The sequence below is a fragment of the Globicephala melas genome, chromosome 8 (genome assembly GCF_963455315.2).
Source record: "Globicephala melas chromosome 8, mGloMel1.2, whole genome shotgun sequence".
Lineage (NCBI taxonomy): Eukaryota > Metazoa > Chordata > Mammalia > Artiodactyla > Delphinidae > Globicephala > Globicephala melas.
Window position 1 is genome coordinate 36064775 of NC_083321.1, and position 21222 is coordinate 36085996.

General features: G+C 48.5%; 1 protein-coding gene across 11 annotated transcripts in view; it reads right to left on the reverse strand.

Moving 5' to 3' along the window:
• The window catches only part of NAV2 (neuron navigator 2), a 766131-nt gene that overhangs the window by 66987 nt on the left and 677922 nt on the right, over positions 1 to 21222 (reverse strand). For all 11 annotated transcript variants that reach the window (XR_009564890.1, XM_060303433.1, XM_060303429.1 and 8 more), the window contains 2 exons: positions 8971 to 9109; positions 439 to 730 (listed from right to left, as the gene is read on the reverse strand). Coding sequence is in view for 10 of the 11 variants with exons in the window: in XM_060303433.1 (XP_060159416.1) it covers positions 439 to 730; positions 8971 to 9109 (431 nt within the window). In the remaining variant the exon portion in view is untranslated. The remainder of the gene's footprint in view (positions 1 to 438; positions 731 to 8970; positions 9110 to 21222) is intronic.

Genomic DNA, 21222 nt, shown 5'->3' on the forward strand with positions numbered 1-21222 from the left:
CCCTCTGTCCATTGAAAAGCTGTCCCTATCATTTTCAAGGGGTACCCCACCTTCCTGCAAAAACACTGCCCTCCTTTACATACATCCTTAAATCATGGACAACGTCAATTCAACACACCGACAGCTCCTAACCACGTGCTCTTGAATAGCCTTCACTGGGTATGTTAGCTCTGACCCAGCACATGCTTAAACCGATTCAACATGTCTCGGCAGTTGAACCATCTTCAGAATTTCAGAGGCTCTCATGCTTACATACTTCCACTTGGAGAAAGGTAGGGATGTGAACCTTTCTGAAAGCTGGCTATGAGCAGAGTCTAAACCCTAAGAAGAAATACCTGTGCATTTTATAGGGATTTAAAAATATCATCAAGCCCTCGCTAGAGTGACTGCGGTTCAGGTTTTGAAAATGACAAGTGCCCACACATGCCTCTGACTCACCAGTTCCTGGGGTCTTCAGCGTGCCTGCCAGGGCAGCCGGCTTCGTCCTCGGCATGGTGATGCCCACCTGAGCTGTCATGCCTCGCCGCCACGAGCCTGTCTGAGAGATGACGGGGTTCTTCTTGCCCGACGTGCTTTTGTCCGACTCGTCAGACACATCAGAAGGATTCCGCCTCCACTTCGACCCCGGCTCCATCTTTATGCCGCTGTCTGACCCTCCGTCTGACTTCTTGACGTCATCGCCAGACCACAGGGAATTCCTCTCCACCTGTGAGTGCTTCTCAGCGTCGGTCTGCGAAGGAGACCCTCTGAATTAGTCTTTCTCAAACCCCAGGCTAGAGGGCCCCTCACCCCAGAGCAAAAATGCCCATGCCCTGGACAAGTTAAGGGAAAAATAACAGATGACTACTTTAAAATGTTTGGGCCTTGTACTCTGGTTATCTTGTTAGGAAGCCTGATATGTTGGGTCAAGGAAGGTAAAGAATACGAATATGTCCTAAAAGGGAGTGAGGGAGGAGAGTAAAAAGAGCCAGAGGAAAACGAGGGACAGAGCCCCATGGAGGAGAACCAGTGGACGGAGCTGTGACAAAAATTCAGCCACCAGCTCTGCCACTTGGCGACCAGCCTCCTCGAGCTCCGGCAGCCCGAGCTCTACCCAGCTCACGGCCTCCCAGCCCATTTCCCTTTGTTCAAGAGCTCCCGATCACTCCAGTGGCAGCCAGATCTCTGGATCGAGCACAGCGCCACAGTCTAACGCACCGAGAGCGAGCGAGAGAGGGCGGCTGCTAGCTCCCCTCGAATCAGGGAGAGAGAGGGGCCGAGAGGAGGCGAAGCCTCAGAAGCCACTTCCTCCCCACGACACCATGTGCTCCCACCCAGCTCCATTCATATGCCGCTGCTGCCTCCTCTTGTGGGATTTTGTGCAGACGGGGGATATAATTAGCCAGCTTTCTTTGGAAGAGGCCTGACCTGCTGGCCACGGAGCCCAGGAGGGGACAGAAGCGTGATGGTTAATCATGTGCTGCAGTTAAAAGCCATAACTCGCTAACCAGAAAGCTTTGGGGGCCTCCCTAGGGGTTGGGGCCAGTCTGAGCAGATTTCAGCGGGGAGAAGCAGTGCAGTGAATGGGGAAGGGTGGTCAGCAGCAGTTTAGGGCGGCTCCCCTGCGATACAGGTCCCATATTTGCTGTACTTAACTACCAAGCGTGGGCAACACCAGCAAGGTAGCAAATCAAAACGACCCCCTGGCAAGAATCTGGCCTGATGCTCGTCACTCGAGATTAGTACCGATGGCTTCCTGCACGGAATACGCTGGCTAAGTGGGAGCAAAGATACATACAGACAAGCAGCCCAAGTTCAATCGCCTCTCTATCACCACCACAGCCTCCCCCCTCTCCCTCAGCCACCTCATGGGTGCCTTCAGTTGTTTGGTCATTCCTCAAACATTTCCACGAGGTACCAGGCATAGAGAGGACGACAGAAACACTCCTGGGCTGCAAGAAGCTCGTCGTTCAGCTGCGGCAAAGGACAGAGACAGAGGCGTCCCCACAGCAGGCACGCAATCAGGCTTGGTGAGGAAATGAGCAAATCGGTCGGCGAACACATGCTTCTCGAGCTACAGCACACTTTAACAAAACGACCTCATCCGATCCCGACCGCTGTCTGGTCAAGGAGGGTAAGCAGGTAAGTAGAACTGTCTTCATCTCAGTTTTACAGAGAAGTGGAAACTCACGGTACTTGCTCCGTGTCCCAACTACACCAGCCCGTGTTCCTTCCTCTAAATCTTCCAGTGTATTCATTCAACCAGAATTTCCTCCATGCCCGTGGTTTGCCGGGCACTATGGCGGGTCTGAGGACCTGTGAGTAAGATTGGTTCCCAACCCTTCTGAAGTTTATGATCCAGTGAAAGAGGCAGGGATTGGAAATATAAAAGAAATAAATGGAAAAAGACAAGGAGTCTGAGAGAAAATTACAGGCAGTGATGTAATTTAGATTATGATGATGGGGGTAAGTACAGTGGTCTGGTAAGGCCTTTTTGAAGAAGTGTCCTAAAGAATGAGCAGAAACTTACCGAGAGAAGAGTTTAGGGAAGAGCATGCCAGGTAGAGGGAAGAGTGTGTGCAAAGGCCCTGAGGCAGAAAATATCTTGGCTTTGGAAACATTCACTCAACAAATATTTACCGGTACCGCTGTGTGCCAAGCAAGCTTTTGGGTACTGGGAATACTACAATTAATGAGAACAAAATATCAATACGAATCATCAACCTCCTGGAGCTTATGTTCAAGTACATTCTAACACATTCTTTTACACTCTAAGAGGTACTGAAAACTTAGTACATACCACATCCTGGGGTACTGCATTAATTATTCCTTTAATGCTCCTATACGTTATTTTCCCTGATCAAATTATAGTGATGCTAATAGTAGGAGCAGTAACAATTAAAATTTACTAAACATTTACTATGTGCTAGGCACTGGGCTAAAGTGCTTTACATGTACCATTTAATTTAATCTTCACCAGAAACCTATGAGGAGGTTACAGTTCGTAGTCTCGATTTTACATGAGAACACTGAGGCACAGAGTGGAAAGGAAAATTGCCCAAGATCACACGGTGCAAGGATTCCAGGGAGCCTGAGTGCAGAGTCCATATTTTAGCCATCAGGCTATGCTGCCTTCCTGGAGAACAAGTCCAAGGACTTGAGGATGCTGCATGTCCAGGGGCACCTAACATAACACCTACACCCAGTAGATTCTCCTTCCACCCTGGCTGGCCGGTGGTTCCCCAGCTCCAATTCTGGAGCAGTTCCAGCCTAGCCTCTGGGTGGGACCTCCAGAACTGATTCCACCCCAGTGGCAGAGAGAGTGCACACATCCCTGGTCTGGGACTACAGTTGAATCCCCCTCTGGAAAGAACAATCATCCAACCATCACAGCCCCGCAATGTATGTGGTCCAGGGTGGTAGGCTTCCCAGCTGCTCTCCGCACAGCGGCCTCTGCCCCGGGACATTACACTGGCTGTGAGTTCACATCTCCTTAGCAAATCCCTGCTGAGCTGTGTGCCAGGTCATGTGGTGGCACCAGGAGGGATTAAAAGATGAAGAAGGGCCAGGCTCTCTGCCCCCAGAGCTTACAACAGGAGGGCCAGCAGGACAGCCACATGGGATGTACAAAGAGCTGCACCCTCCCCTTTGCCAGTTGTGCCCATCTCAAGTGGTACCTCCTTTCTGTAGCTACTCCTACTGTAAGCCCACTTACTCCTTCAGCATCCAAGAGGGAAGGCAGGGAAACAGCCACACTCAAGGAGGAAGAGGGCCTGGAAGATGGGAGAGTTCTCCCCTGAGGGCCCAGGTTCCCCAGAGACTGAAGAGGGGAGGCCCGTCTTCTGAGAGCGAGAGGATGGAACCAAGGCGCTGAGGAACGAGGTGCAGCCATGGGGCGGGAGGTGGAGGGAAGAGCGTGGGCTTGGGGTCGGACAGACTTGAGGTCAAGTACTAGGTGCTGCAACTCCCTCCTGTGCTGTGTGTGACCCTGAAGGAAGTGGCTGAGCTTCTTTGAGATTGTTACCTTGTGCGTGAAACAGGGGTGATAACAGACAGGTGTCTCAGAGAGCTGACGGTGGGCGCAATGAGCTCAAGGTGGAGGGACTCAATTTTAACAGTGGCTCTTTTGTCACCAACTGTCCCCCCTCTGAAAATCTCCGGCACTTTAGCATTTAATCTATTTCTGTCTTGCATTAAGGTGAACAGGGTACTTGTCTTTTGTGCTCTTAGGCCACAAGCCTCTAAGAAGCCAGAGACGCTGCCGTCTTCAAGCCCACACCATCCCCCGCAGACTGAGATGCTACACTGGCTAAAGTCTGAGTCCCAGTAATAACAGAAACTAGGATCAGCGTCAGCATCATTACCTGCCGCCTTTCTTACTGGGCACTGGGTGCCTCTGCACACATTATTAGCTCATCTAATCCTCTAAACTTGCACTTTTATCTGTATTTGACAGACAAGGAAAGCACAGGTGTGAAGAGGAAAGGTAACTTGCCTCAAGTCAGGAGCAGCAGGACCCAGCAGGTGGCACAAGGGGTGCCCCACCCACACCCCAGCCAAACCCTATCCTTACGTCCAGACCATCACCCAAGAGCATCCAGAGAGCCCAGGATTACTCAAGGTCACACAGGACAGGAATCCTTGCCACAGAATTCAGAATTTTGTTCCTTCAGTAGCCAAAAGTAAACTCACATGGAATTACCACTTTTTCCCCCTTGTATATTTTATTAAAATTTCAAAGGCAGTGAAAATGAGAGGAATCTTGACATATGCCTTTTTTGTACCTTGGCACCTGGAATGGAACCTTCCACAGACTGAGAGAAAATGCCGAGTCACAAGGACAGGAAGAGATAGATGAAAGGGATGTGGGGAAGTGATGTTCATGTGTGAGAAGTCTTCTGCCACCAACACACTGTCCTAAAAACAAAATGCTGCAAAACTTAAGACAAAATGCTCTGACAGGGCTTCCCTGGTGGCGCAGTGGTTGAGAGTCCGCCTGCTGATGCAGGGGACACGGGTTCGTGCCCCGGTCCGGGAAGATCCCACATGCCGTGGAGCGGCTGGCCCTGTGAGCCATGGCCGCTGAGCCTGCGCATCCGGAGCCTGTGCTCTGCAACGGGAGAAGCCACAGCAGTGAGAGGCCCGCGTACCGCAAAAAAAAAAAAAAAAAATGCTCTGACACTACAAAGAAAGGACATGAATAACAGTCAACTTTTGGTTCCTGACATGAATGGAGGAAAGAAGCAGAGGTATAGGTAATATAGAGGAAGGAAGGAAGGAAGGAAAGGGAAAAAGGAAAAGGAAATGGAAAGGAAAGGAAACAAACGAAATGAACCATCTGAGCAACTACTGAGAATTAGGTTCTGAGGGAATTCCCTGGAGGTCCAATGGTTAGGACTCAGCGCTTTCAACTGCAGAGGGCCGGGGTTCAACCCCTGGTCGGGGAACTGAGATCCCGTAAGCAGAGTGGCACAGCCAGAAAAAAAAAAAGAAAAAAGAAAACGAATTAGGCTCATTTATCTGAAAGCATGTTCAGATAAAGAATGTCCATATCGCTCTCACACTCACCCTTCAAGATAAGCCTAGTTACCGTGATTTTATGTAATCACGGGGAGGCAGAGGCTTGGAGAGGTTGAGCTTATCCAAGGATGCCACAGAGCTAGGAGCTCAACCCTGACTTCAAAGGCCGTACCTTTTCCCTGACACTGCAGCCAGACTCACCAGCTCTCCTGGAGAAAGTTGGTCAAGAGGCTGTCAGACCCCAGGCAGGGAGATGCTTTGCCCAGAACACTGAGAAGCAGTGGGTATCTGGGCACGAGTGCCCCATCAAAGACCCTCCCCGTGCTCCTCGACATCCTTGAGGAGACAGTCACTCGCAGACTAAGGGGACTTCCATCCCCCAAGGACCGCTCCTCTGTTACCGGCTGCCGCCTCTCTCAAGCAACTAAATGAGGCTGTTCCTCAGGCTTCCAGACGACAGCTCCCCCGTTCCTTAGATGTACTTCCTTTTGGCTGGTCTTCAGAGGCTTTTCAAATAAACTCAGGCAGGCAAGCTGTCCTCAACCTGCTTTCCCAGTGGACACACTGGGCTACTTCTTCCTGCCTTTCCATGCCTCGCCTGGGATGCTTTGTGCTGCCCATTTGTCCAGGGAAACCCATATGTGATGGGAACCTGAATGAGCCCCGGGGAGGATGGCAGTGCACACCTTCCCGCTGCGTGACGCTGCCCCGAGAGGAGTGATGGCCCCTAGCCTTCCTCAGAGTGGTACAGGGGAGGAGGGGAGAAGGCTGCAATTTATGTGGATTCAGATATTTGGAGATGCTCCTTGGACAGGAACAAAGGGATGCCAAAGAAACCATCTCAGCAGGACTCTTTGTAACTATGGGTGCAAGTCTACATTTATTTTATTCCAAGACCTACTTGCTTAATTTTTATTTAAATATTTTAAACTCAAGTAGTTGTAGAGCAAAAAAACAACCCAATAAATAGTAAATTCTTTTTTTTTTTTTTTGCGGTACGCGGGCCTCTCACTGTTGTGGCCTCTCCCGTTGCGGAGCACAGGCTCCAGAAGCGCAGGCTCAGCGGCCATGGCTCATGGGCCCAGCCGCTCCGCGGCATGTGGGATCTTCCTGGACAGGCACGAACCCGTATCTCCTGCATCGGCAGGCAGACTCTCAACCACTGCGTCACCAGGGAAGCCCAATAGTAAATTCTTTACAACCCTTGATGTTATCTTTCTGATCTTGGTCAAAAGACATGCTTGTGTAATATTCTTGAAGCTTTTCTGATGTGACATTTGCTAAATGAAAGCAAAGAGCTGGTCAAGGGTGGGGGGGGCCTTGACAGTAACCAAATTCAAATGTATCATTTGTAAATCCCAGATGGTTACTCTGTATCAACGTGGAAAACAGATTCTAACTCCAGGTTTGTGGGAAGGGAACAAAGACAAGGAGACTGTTCCAACAATGTTTTGTTGGCTCAGTGAGCGTTTTAGGAGCAAGCTTCTTCCTACCTTGCACGTAAACAAGAGAGAAACCTCCTGATTTATAGATCTCTCTCTCCTCTCTGTCTCTGTCTGTCTCTCCTTCTCTCTTAGTCCCCCAGCTCTGTATCTAAGAACTGTCTAGAAGCTTGGTTGTTGTTACCTTGAAATTAAAATGAGTCTCAGAAAAAAAAAAAAAAAATTAGTGTCCACAAGGAAAGGAAAACGGTGGATTTTTTTTTTTTTTGGCTGTGCCCCACGACATGCAGGATCTTAGTTCCCCGACCAGGGAATGAACCTGGGCCACGGCAGTGAAAGCACCCAGTCCTAACCACTGGACCGCCAGGGAAGTCCCGGAAACTGTGGATATTATAACATTTGGCAAGTGGTAGGGACACAGTCTGGCTGGGTGTTTCTAACTTGTGTCTAATAACTAATTAAACAGTGATCAGTTGGTGGTGTGGCTTAGAGGTTTTTTTGGTTTTTTTAATTAACTTTTATAAAATTAAGGTATAGCATTCATATACCGAATGTACAATCTTAAGTATATAATTGGAAGAAATTTTCTGAAATTAACGTACATAACTACCCCTCAGATCAAGATGTGGCACATTATCAGTACCCCCCAAATCTCTGGGCTCCCTTCATTTGGGTAGTTTTTTTCCCTTAACCGCCACAACCCACCCTTGTTTGCCAATGATAATTAGAAATTCAGGCTAAAAATGAAAACTCAAGAAGTCACAGGCAATCCCAGAGGCAACACCTAATAGATTTCATCAGGCAGTCTGTGTTTACGTTTCTGTGGTACAGAATTAATCCCACACTCTGACACATCCTTCATTTAGCCCTGTCCTCAAAGAGAAAGATACCTTTGAAAGCAAAGAGATTCCCAAAGCAGCTCCTATCTGCCCCGAGTGAGACAGAGCGGAGGAAGGAAGCGGATGTGAAAGGAAGGGAGTGAAAGAAGGGGCTGTGTCAGCTCTGCCCTCAAAAGGTCCCTCTGGGAGACTCCATCCCCATCAAACCTTCACATGGGTTCACCCGAGGCAGCGGGCCCCACTGGTGGGAGGGACTCATCCTGAAAAGGATTCCAGTCCATATATGCCAGTGCCACTGTGGGGACTGGTGGTGAGGATGGCAACTCGCTTGTCCACTAGTAAAATGGGCTTATTAGAACCAATCCCCCTGACCACTGAGGGATGCTATGAGGGGAAGCAAACACACCTACACAAAACTGCTTTGGAAGCACTGCATCTGAAACACTAAACCAGAGAGTTTAAAGCAGGGGTTGGAAACTCAAGTGCCTCAGGACAGGCAGGTATTTGAAGGGTGTAGCTGGTTGGCACACAGCGGCATGCGCGCCCTGTCCAAAGGCGGGGACACCTGGACATCTGTTGGTTGTGGAGAATATAGACTCTGGGAGGCGATATCTTCTGATTTTTCAAGAGAAACCAGAAGCTCACTATCATGTGAAGTGATGAACTTTAAAAAACTTGACATGCCACCCCATTTAAAAGAAGAGTGATACCGTGGGCCAAGTACAATACACTGGCAGGAGGATACGACCCACAGATCTGTTGGGACGTACTGGTCTTCCAGCCCAGGCTTCTTAACGTTCTTCCCACCCCAGCACTCTTGAGGGATCAGACGAATGCCATGGGCGCGCACTCCAGACTAAGAACGGCCAGTTGAGTCCAACATCCTTTTTCTTTCTTTTTTTTCCAAATAGATGATGAAACTGAGGTCCGGGAAGGAAACAGGATTTGCCAAGGCCACCACAGTGAGAGCGGTGAGTCTCCCCACTCCCGTTTAGCGTACCCCAATGCTGGACCCCACCCTCTCCCTGCAGGTAGAGGACAGAGTGAAGACATAAGAGCACAGGCATCAAGCAGGAGGTCGGGCCTCATCTCACGGACCTGGAGATTCTGTGCACCCCAAACAGCCCCCTTGGCCCACAAGCCCAAGGCTCTCTGCTGGCAGGGGCTCTGGGAGGGACCCTGTTCCTTACCTGGACATCCAGGCTCTTACGCGAGGAGGCAGGCGTGTTGGCATAGGAGCCGATGGAGGAGCTGGTGTTGATGTCATCCGTGCTGAGGTTGTCTATGGTGTCGCTGATCCCGCTGCTGACGGAGCTGCTGTCATCCCAGCTGCCAAGACAAACACAGCCTGAGCACCAAGACCTCACACTGCGTCAGCTCAGCAGCGTCTGATGATACAGACAAGTGTGTACCATCCCCGAAGGCTCTGGTGTCGCAAAGCCCCAGACAGAGCTCCTTTGCCTCTGACGTGACTCATCTTCAAGGGTGCCATCCATCCGTTTCGTCTGGCAGCTGGGTGAAGTGGCTGATGTGTACCTTCCCCTGAAGGGTGGGCACCTCCCTGAGCAGACGTGGCTGGACACCTACACCCTGCCTACCCCATCCTCAGCTTCATCTCGGGAACTTCAGAAAGGCCAAGGGCTACCTGCCAGGCCTAGAGCCAGCGGAGCAGCAGTGGGTTTGGGGGCTGGAGCTGACAGTGGGGCAGAGAAAGAGACAGCAGTGGCACCCTCCCTGGGGCTCAGAGCGGGAGAAAGAACTGCTATGTGAATTCCCTGGACTCCACTCCTGGAGCAAAAAAGCCAAGGGAAGGAAAGTGCAAAAGTCAGCAAAACCCACCAACTCCATTGGCAGTTCTAACTCTAATAATATCCCAGGATGCATCGAAAATAGAGTCCATTTCTCAACCCTCAACTCCATCAGGACCATCGTCCCCCACCATTCAAGTCAAATCTCCAAAAGCAATAATTCTGCTTTTTTCTTCTGCCTTGCCTCCTGCTTCCCAACACCAAGACATTCAGTCAACCCCCAGGTCCGCCCGCCTCTGCTTGCAGAATCTCTCCCAGTGTGCACGGCCCTCCCCGCCCCTGCGCCCTGCGCCCCCAGCTGCTTAGCTCTGCCTAGGTGACTGCCAACAGGCCGGCTGCGCTCTGTGCTCCTCGTCTGCTCCCAGACCATCTACTCTCCCCACGGCGCCAGAAAGATCTCTGTGAAACACAAATCAGATCTATTGCTCCACTGCTTCAAACCCTCCAGCGGCTTCTCAGGGACCCAAACTCTGTACTCTGGCCCTCAAGACCCTGTGATCCAGCCTCCCCGTCCAGTCCTGTCTTGGGCCCCCCTCCATCGCTCACTGGCTCTGGGTTTTCATGTTCAAGGCTTTGCATTTACTGTACCTCTTCTTGGTCACCTGTCCCTTCTTCTTTCTCACTTGAAGAGTCACCTCCCCAGAAAGGCCGTCCCTGGTCCCTCTATCTGCAGTGCCACCTCCAGCCCCCGCCCGGCCAGCATCAAGCCGGTTGCATTTTCTCATTTATTTGGTTGCAGGGTGGCAGATACACAGCAGGTGCTCAATAAATGCTTGCTGATTTAGACATATGGGAGTGGGAAGTTGAGGAGGCTATAAAGTAAGCTTCCAGCATCAGTGTAACACTGCTCTACTTGATTGAGTGACAAAAGGGAAGGATTACTGTTTTCCTATTGTACAGGTGGAGAAACTGAGGCTTAGAAAGGTAAGGCGCCTGGCACAAGGTCAGACTGTAAGAGGTGGAGCAGGACCTGGATCCAGCTGCCCCAGCTTCAGAGCCACCCTCTTTTTTTAAAAATAAATTTATTTATTTATTTTTGGCTGCGCTGGGTCTTCATTGCTGCGTGCAGGCTTTCTCTAGTTGGGCGAGCGGGGGCTGCTCTTCACTTCCGTGTGCGGGCTTCTCATTGCGGTGGCTTCTCTTGTTGCGGAGCATGGGCTCTAGGCGTGTGGGCTTCAGTAGTTGTGGCTCACGGGCTCTAGAGCACTGGCTCAGTAGTTGTGGCTCATGGGCTCTAGAGTGCGGGCTCAGTAGTTGTGGCTCACGGGCCCAGTTGCTCCGCGGCATGTGGGATCTTCCCAGACCAGGGCTCAAACCCGTATGCCCTGCATTGGCAGGCAGATTCTCAACCACTGCACCACCAGGGAAGCCCGTGATTCACAATTTTTAAAGTTATACTCCATTTATAGTTATTATAAAATATTGGCTGTACTCCTTGTGCTACACAATATATCCTCGCAGCTTATATATTTTGTACATAGTAGTTTGTACCTTCTAATCCCCTACCCCATCTTGCCCCTTGCTTCTTCCATCTCCCCACTGGTGACCACTCGTTTGTTCTGTGAGTCTGTTCCTGTTCTGTTATATTCCCTAGTGTGCTGTATTTTTTTTAGATTCTACATGTAGGTGCTATCGTATAGTACTTCTCTTTTACTTTTCTTTTTTTTTAAATAAATTTATTTATTTATTTATGGCTGTGTTGGGTCTTCATTTCTGTGTGAGGGCTTTCTCCAGTTGCAACGAGCAGGGGCCGTTCTTCATTGCGGTACGCGGGCCTCTCACTGTTGCGGCCTCTCCCGTTGCGGAGCACAGGCTCCAGATGCACAGGCTCAGTAGTTGTGGCTCACAGGCTTAGTTGCTCCGCAGCATGTGGGATCTTCCCATACCAGGGCTCGAACCCATGTCCCTTGCATTGGCAGGAAGATTCCCAACCACTGTGCCACCACGGAAGCCCTCTCTTTTTCTGTCTGACTTATTTTGCTCAGCATAATGCCCTCTAAGTCCATCCATGTTGTTGCAAATTGCAAAATTTCATTCTTTTTTATGACTGAGTAATATTCCATTGTGTGTACATACCACACTTTTATCCATTCATCTGTTGATGGACACTTAGGTTGCTTCCTTATCTTGACAATTATAAGTAATGCTGCTGTGAACATTGGGACGCACGTATCTTTTTGAATTAGTGTTTTTGTTTTTTCGGATGTATACCCAGGAGTGGAATTGTTCTGACACTGGCGTTTCTGAGGCATCAGGCCTTTCAGTGAGGCACAGCTCACTGTGGAGGGCTGAATGGTGGAGTAATGTGGTTAAGTCAATGCATCATCATCACACAGCCCTGGGTGTAGATACCGACCCTGCCACTCCTGCTCTGGGATATGCTAGCCTCCCGAACCTGGGCTTCCTCCTGGGGAAGTGGGCCGTGTCGTATGCCCGTGTGCACTGAAAATTGATGTAATAGAGAGCCGTCTGGCATCACAGTAAAGAGGGTGGCTCTGGGACTTCCCTGGTGGCACAGTGGTTAAGAATTCACCTGCCAATGCAGGGGACACGGGTTTGATCCCTGGTCTAGGAAGATCCCACATGCCACGGAGCACCTAAGCCCGTGAGCCACAATTACTGAGCCTGCGCATCTGGAGCCTGTGCTCCACAAGAGAGGTGGCGACAGTGAGAGGCCCGCGCACCGTGATGAAGAGTGGCCCCCGCTCACCGCACCTAGTGAAAGCCCTCGCGCAGAAACGAAGACCCAACACAGCCAAAAATAAACATAAATTAATACATAAAAAACTAAAAAAAATTTGTGAATCACTATGCTGCACATCTGAAACAAATAATATTGTACATCAATGATATCTCAAAAAAACAAACCAAAAAAACCAAACAACAAAAACGAAATGCCGATATCTGAGATTTAGAAAGCCAGGAGCTCCCCATACTCCCCCAAGTATTCAAGAGGAAGTTTCAGCTTGTTCCACCAGCTTGTAGGATGCCTGTCTGAGCTCTGCTGATCAGGCAGGAAGACGAGGCTTAGTGGAAACCTGTTTTCATCACCTTTCCCTTCAGCCCGCCAATGTGGCTTCCTAAAGCCCACCTGGAGGGCCCCACACAAGTGCAGGGGAAACAGGCAAAGGTGTTTCTCAAGTAGGGAGGACAAAGGCAGGAAGTGTGAGGGCTCAGGAGAGGACTTAGGGTGAAGCCACAGGCCCTGCAGCAGCCCGCAGCTCCGGGTCTTAGCCGGCTCCCCCCCTGTGATGACAGTGTTTTGGCCCGGGCTCCGTCCGGTTCGGAATCCTCCTTTAAGGACTTCTCCAAATGCTCTGGCCCACCCTCACAGTCCCCTCCTCTGAATCCCCACAGTCTTCCGCATTTGGGTTCATTCTATGCACTCCTGCAGTTTTCTAGCTGTTCTCCGTATGATGGTCTGTCCTACTTTCCAAGCATATGCAGGGGTCTGCTTCGTGATAGTAACAAGCGCGTCCCAGGTGTCAGGCATCATGCCAGGTGCTTCCGATGCATCACTTATGTCTCCACTCTTCCTATCACACCTGTAAGGGACCTATTATCCTCCCCAGTTGACAAATGAAGAGATCAAGGCTGAAAGAACAAGTATTTTGCCCAGTGCCGTGCAGTCCACTTTGGCATTGGGCTTGAGACGCTGAATCGTCTAATTGCAGAGCACGCGCTCCCTCTGGCCTGCATCATCCGATTCTTCACAACAGCCGCTGGCGGAGCACTTGCCAACATGCCAACTCTACAGTATCTGCACGTATTCTCAGCAACGTTCCTACTCCCTCACAGGTGGCCTTGCTTCCTAATGAGGAAACTTGAGGCTGTGAGAGCTGCCGTCCAGGGCTCTCTGCAGATGCATGGCAGAGCTGGCAGTGAAGCCCTCCCTGACCCTGAAGCCCACCTCCAGAGCAGTGCTGCCACAGCAATGCCAGCCTCACATCAACTCCATCTCCAGGCACACAGTATGTGTTTATTAAACACCTCCTGACTGAACTCACGTACAGGAGAGACGGGCAGGGCAAGTTCTGACGCAAAACGCAGCCCCAGCAGTGGATTCTGAGCCCAGCTCCCTCCCACTTCAGCCTCTGACAAGTCACAACTTCCTTGCCTCAGTTGCCTTATGGGTGACACATGGATGACACCACCTAGGCCGACAACTGTGGAAGGCTCTGCTGGGAAAAGGGTGACGTAACAGATGGGAAAGGACTCTAATCCACCCTCATGACGAAAAGAAAATCCCATGAGTCTTTAATTGCATCTGCTCTCTAGGGTTAGCAATTTAACGTATCTAAAATTTCCTATAATCCAACGAAGAAGAAAGAGGACAGCCAAGAGACAAGTGGGGCTGGAGGCAAGGAAGGAGGGAACTTAGCAACAGATGCCCATGAATCCAAGCCCCAGATTTTTTTGCTTTGAAATTGTACCCGCTCTTCCTTTGTGGCCTTTCAACACTGAGATGCTGTTGCAGAGGGGCATGTGGCACTTATCACACACACGATTCTTCCCACATCGGTGCCCAGAGCATCATGAGGCTATGATGAGATTACAGGAAGTCCTTGAAACTGAGCTGGCCCAGAAGGGGCGAACCAATGATCTACCCCACAGAAGAGTGGAGAGGGGAAATTAAGGAGGAGGAAGGAGCAGTGACACAAGGGAAGTCCATGCTGAACAAGAGCGGCCTTGGTGTCCCCGAAACCAGAGCTGTCCCCACACTCGGAAAACCAGCCACGTCTCCCTCACTTCTGGATCTTTGGGGACACTGACGGATCTATCTAGATATAAAATCACTTAGCTCCAACTTGTCCTTTCCCTAAAATTCAGGGTATTATAAATGGCCATGAGCCACCAAGATCAAGGTCAGTGAGTGCCAAGAAGCATCCTAAGGAAAACTGGGTCCATAAGATGCTCTGTGATAACAATGTGGTCCCAACAAGAGAACGTGGGGTATGCTAGCCCCCTCTTAGAGAGTCACGTTGTCCAGGAACTTCTTCACGGTTACAAAGTGCTGGCACGAGCTCTTTAACTTTGCCTAAAAGAGCACTCCCCCCACAGGAGATGCTGAGAATGACACACAGCTCTGGAAGAAATGCAAAGGAAGCCGAGAGCTGCCTCTGACCCACTGGCCCCTTCATCCTTACCTGCCTTAGAAAGCAGTTAGCCCAGAGGCGGGGAAGCAGAGGCAAGAGGAATGACATCACATGAGCTCCTGCATCCAATCAGTCCAGAAGCCAGAAGCCACTTCTGGGAGACCAAACAGTGAGAACTAATAAAATTCTTTTCTTTTGCTTGAAACGAGTTTGCTTAGGTTTTTGTCACTCGGTATACTTGTGCTAACTGCTGGGGAATTGCAATTTGTTTCTAAAACGACTCCAGACATGTGGTTGAGAGTCAGACAGGAAAAATGTGGAAAGCATGCAGAATTCATTCAGGCAGTAAGGACATTAGTTGAATCCAATCAAGTGGCAAAGGAAATTAGGTACAACCTGGGATGGGGTACAAGTCTACTGACCCAAGTCGGGCGATAAATGTTGAAAGAGGTTACAAAACATGATTATGACTCAAACTTGAAAGAAACCCAGAGGATTTGTGTTTGCAGTGAGGTGAAACAAAATTCCAGGTAAGAGGCTCGAGGGACCCAGATGACACGGCAGAAAGAACTACAGTGTCCTCAGCCATGGCTCCAGACAATCGTTCTGGACTATGACTGGACCATTCCTGCATCCTGCCCTTGAATCTGATTGAGAAAAACCACATGATGGTTCTGAGCCCACCCGAGAGGATAAACTTCCTCCCCTCAGTTGGGAGTAAGTGACTTTAAATCCTGGGAAAGTTTCAAAAAGATGAAGGGAGATAATGAAATAAATCCTAACATTAATACTTAAGTTTAGGGTGAAAGCTTTGTGATCACTGGGGTGATCTCTCTATATTTATAATATTTAAAAAAATATACGAGACTCTAAAAAGAATAGTCTTGTGATTCGAACCTAAATGAGGACTGATTTTTGATTTGAGATTTTTAAGATGAAAGATTTAAGAATTGGATTCAGACTGCAAAAAAAATTGAAGTGTTTTGGACAAACTGAAGTTATAAATGTCATAAATTATTTGATTTGCAAGGGTTGTTTAAGTGCTTAGAAACATTTTCCTTGTTAGGCTGCTGAAGTCTACCCCATCCAACATTTGGAGAGCATGAGGAAACCAGGTATGTTAAGTTTACGAATGCAATCTGAAATATTTAAGGAGGGAAATCCCTGGTGGTCCAGTAGTTAGGACCTGGCGTTCTCACTGCTGGGGGCCTGGGTTCGATCCCTGGTCGGGGAACTAAGATCCCACAAACCTCGCGGTGCAGCAAAAAATAAATAAAATAAAATATTTAAGGAAACTTAATTATCCAAGTTTGCCAACAGTACTAATTAAATTCAAGTCTGAATTAATAAAGTACTAATCAAATAACAAGTGGAAAGGTTCTTAATGCATACAAAAATACTTGACTTACAGATAAGATTTATAAGAAAACAGGTTTCAAAATTAAAACGTCAACAGTTGAATAGTGAAACCTAATTAATTCTAAGACATTCTTTTGGGGTACAAAAGCGTTCCTCAGACATTTAGAAAAATATTAAAGCAGATTTCATTTTGTGAGTGAATGAATGATTTTTATATGAACGACCAGAAGAATAAATGAACACAAGACAGCATCTATTCTCTTCACCAGTCTTCCCGTTCCACTTCACCTTCACTCTATATTGTAAGACTGCCAAGACTACTCCAAAAGTCTTAGTGGAAACAGCATTGTGCTCAATAGCCTTGGGAAACAAGCAGAACTCTGGGGGCCTCCTCCTGCCTCGGGTTCTATCATAGGAATCTAAAAGGCAAGTGGGGCCCACAGCTTGGCTGGTTCCCGTCTTTTTTTTTAATTTCAAAACAGCATATGATGTTTATGTCCTATAAATTCTTTGGCTGGGACATCTAGAGAAATGGCAAGAAGATGCTTCCACTGACTCCTCAGAACCATCAACACAAAAAGATCATTTCCCCTCCAGATCACAGCCATGTCCCTTTTTTTCTCCTCAATGAAATGTCCTCCACTGGTGGTCATATCAGGGCACAACTGCACTTATAAGTGATCAGATTGGAAGATGACCTTCACCTATTTTTGCCAGTGGGTGGGCGGAAAGAATTCCACCAAACATTTGCTATTTTTCTTCAAGACTCCTAAACTCAACGTTTTTGAGTCCCGAGCCAGGGGACTTGAATTCATTTTGCTCACCTCACCCCGTCAGCCAGCACCCTCTATGTGCCAGGCACCACGTGAGGTTCCGGGGGGTACAGTGATGACTCAGTTGTCCCCACCCTTGACCGCAAAGCCAGTAGATGTGACAGGCAAGAACACATAGCTCAGACACAAAGGAAAATGTAAAATGGGAAGGTCAGCAAAGGAAACTGCACTGGCTTCAGACATTTCTACAGCCTTCAATAGCCCCTCAAACCACCAGCCAAGTGCCGGCACAAGGCAATAGACGGCAGCATGGCAAAGCCCAGGCCCACCGATGCTCTCTGCTATGCTGTGCTCTCCTTCAAGGCTTGGAAGTGGCAAAGCCAAGGAGCCAGGCCCTGGCCCCAGCCCTCCCCAGAACTGCTTCCTATTAGAGTTTGGACATTGCACTTACTCTTAGTTCCCAGTCTCTCATGAGGGAGGTGGATGCAGCCATCCCAGAGGTGCTTTCTAACTGCCATCCTGGGAGTTTAAGCTCAGACAAAAGCTAGTAGAGGCAAAGGGGCACTGAAGGTCCCCCCTGGTCAGAGCATCTCCTCTCATTCAGTAAAAGCTACCAAAGGAGTAAACTGCACTTCCTAGTTTCTGGGCTTCTTCGTGGCTGATTTCACCCCTTAAATGATTATCTTTAAAGCCCACACTGAGTCTTTCAAGTATTTGGAATAGGTGCTAATATCTTTTACATAGGAGATGATTACTTAGCCCTGAGTTGTAACTGCTCTCTTTATACAGACACGTGCTTTCCCATTTGACTCAACCCCCCATCTGAGCCTTTGCACTCACATACGCTACCTGACTGACCCGGCAATTTGAGTTTGAGACCCTCCTATAGAGGCATTACAACCCAATCCACAAGAGGTTCTTCATGAGACCACTGTTTATCCACAGAGGAATAAGACGCAATCTTACCTAATACTTAAAGCCACCATTGGTGGTGTTTACCAAATGCCAGGCACTGTACTAGGCACGGTACGTGGATTATTCCACCTCCCATTTTCCACTGGATGAACCGAGGCTAAGAGCCCAGAGCTCATCAGGATAGGACTCAACCAGGGTCTTAATGCCTCTCGTCAGAAAGAGAGTACGTGTAGGTCAGCTTCACAGTCTCTGTCTGCTAACCAGCCGAATCTCAAAAGAACCTCGACTGGCTCACAGCAACCAAGTATAATATCAGTGAGACCCCATGTTGGCCAAGACACCGCATTTTAACCAGAGCCAAGGCTCTCCAAAGTGACCAGAAAATCCATTAAAAAATGGAAAGGCCCATAAGACAAGGAGATCCAGTTTCAGAGTCTTACAAGAGATTCTGACATCACTGTGTCAGGAATTCAAATGCCACTCAGAGGGCTTAAAGCACAATTTTAACAGCCCAAACACAAGCTATCTGCTATGAACAACGCAGGTGAAAGAATCATAAATTATTCCAGCCTCTCACACTCCCTGTTTTCCTCACTGTTGTAGGGAGTTAGCATTCCATACAACCAAGGAAGAGTAACCTGCTTTCACCAGACCCTCCTGAGAAATCACCTCTAATTTGGACAAATTTTTAATATTGAGCTCTTCTGGGGAGTATCTTGATATATCAGGAATCTGTAATGGTTCTGAATTAATGTGATACTATATTTACAACTTCATCTTCCATGAAATAAAAAGGCAAAAGCGAATCCCAAGGTTAGAGGGATGATTAAACAGATTTTTCCACTAGGATTTACACGCCCAGGCATGAGGAATCCCGGCTTTCAGCAAAAGACTGAGAAGTTACTGAAGGATCTGGAGGGTCATTACACTTTCCAAATGGACTCCCTGTGAGATAATGTTGTTTATGCAAGGGAAAGACATGCTTAAATGATGTGAAAAAAATCAGATTGCAGATAAATATTAGTTCTCTGCTCACTAATAAACCACAGCAGGTTAGCAGAGATGAAGTACTGTAACTCTCGTTCTCAAAAGCAGCCTTCACAAAGCAGTGATCCTAATCCCCTCTCCCCCAAAACCCCAAGGGCTGGGGCTACTTCCAGAAGGCCCTCACCGTTCTCAGAAACAGTCTGGACAGCCCCTGCCCCCATCCGTCTCTGCCTCTCTCCTGGTGACTAAGCCCGCACCGTAGAGCCATCCAGGGCTGTGTCCCGGCCTTACCTGCTCACTTTTCCAGTTCTGCTCCAGAATCACAGCAGAGCTCATTTCCAGGGCCCTGTGCCCCCCACCAGACAGCTGTATTCACTTGCAAAAGCCCAGACTGGTGGAACTTGTTTTCTGGCTATTGTTCAAGGCAATTGTTCCTGTGAAACCCCAGGGCCCAGCGGAATGAGATCCTTTGGTGTGGATGAGTGAGCAAGCCCAACCAGGGCTTAGCAGCAACCCCTGGGGAAGGGAAAAGGTTTGGCTACCTCCATTTCCCACCAGACAGGTATGTTAACTATTTCCTCCCCAGGAGATTTTCTCAGGAGCATCACCTCCTCCCAGCACTGCCGGAGCCTGTTAAGAAAATCGACCTTCAAAGAATGCAGCAGGACTCCTGCAGAAACCTACCTTTCGCTGCCTATCTGAGAATGATAAGGGCCAACTTTAATTGAAGTTTAAAGCTGTGCTAGACTCCATGCTAATTATATTACTTGCATTCTTTCATTTAATCTGCTCAACTCTATGATAAAAATAATAACTATATAATATAATATAATATATAATAATAATGACAGCTTACTTTTATTTTCTCCTGGGTACCATGAGATAAGAGACTAATTCTATACCCATTCTAGAGATGAGACAACTAACGTTTGGAAAGAAAGGCCCAAAGGTCGTACAACTAGGACCTGTTGAAGCTGGGATTCATACACAGATCCGAGAGCGTTCAACCGCCTCATTTATTTATTCATTTGACACATTTTCATGAACACCTACATGTGTATTAAAAGGACTTTAAAGTTTTCCACATGAAAAAAAAGATAGCTACTTGAAAACAGCGATGAGCAAACAAGCCACCCTTCCTGGTTTCACCCCTGGGATCAGCCTACAGGGTCTTGCTTTTGCAAAATGACCCGGAACCTGAGCTCAAATTAAAGAAAGGGCAGAGTTAGATACTAATCCCAGTAAATTTAGTCTCATCTAGCAGTGGGCTAGGGTACCATAAATCCCCAAGGCTCTGCATGGAGGCAGCATATGCTCTGGAGGAAAAAGCAAAACAGATCTAGGTTTGAACCCTAGCCCTGCCATTTGCTTTGTCAGAGCAGCTTCACCTCCAGGAGACCCAGGTTTCCTCCTGTATGATCTGGTGCTAATTAACACCCAGTCCTCATAAGCCTTCTGTGGGACCACATCAGATCTCCAGGCACAGAGGAGACAACCAGCTCCTGTCAGCTGCAGCCCTGGATCCAGGGACTTTGCAAGGACCGCAGGAAGGAGACACAGGCCCACAATATGCAATAGATGATAAAGTTCTAGCGCAAGAGTTTGCTGCCATAAACGGGCAGTGTCCCAGGGGAGAAGCAGCTTCTACAGACAGTGCCAGGTGCAAGGCCAATCATTTGAGGTGGAGAGAGGGAAACAGGAACCCCATAAAGAAGGCTCCAAGGGGATTTAGTAGCACTCAGAATGCCTGGGGTTGAGTTTCACCCCACGGCACCTTTGTCCCATTTTGGTAACTCATTCCTTCGACAAGTAGGTGGTCCCCTGAGTAAGCGTGAAATTCCTCCTTTGGCTCCAGGGGCTGGTTGGGCTACAAACCCCAGAGCTCTGGTCCAGATGCCCTATACCCTCATTGTTAGAATAGGCACCAGCGTGTCTGCTGGCCTTAGCTACACAAAGGGCTCTCTCCTCCAAGGCTCCACCAGAGAAGGCTGCTGACACTTGGTCCACAGCCGCCTGGCTTTTGCCAAAGATCTCAACAAACTCGTCCTGTTGTTCTGTTTACCAGAAGACATGAGTACCCTATACATCAACAGAATTCAGCAATAGCTAATGAAAATAGCAGCAAACGCTCACACAAGCTGAAAAGTTTTAATAGTGGGCTCCAGGCACTTTGCTAAAGCACTTTACATATGTTATCCCACACACTCCTATTACACTATAAGGCACAAACTATCAACGGCCCCTTTTTATAGATGTGGAAACTGAGACTTACAGGGGCTATGGTGACCTGCCTACGGTGCCAGAGCTAATAAATGGAGCTGGATTTGAACCTAGATCTGCATGGTTCTAAAACCCAAGCTCTTCTTAACCACATTCATTCAACCTAAGAGCAGAGGCAAAGAGGCTTTTAAGCAGATCATAGTCATATAAGAACTCTGAACTCTCACTTGTTCTCCAAAAAACCCAGGACACCTTTTAATGCAGTCAACTTATTTCAAAAACAT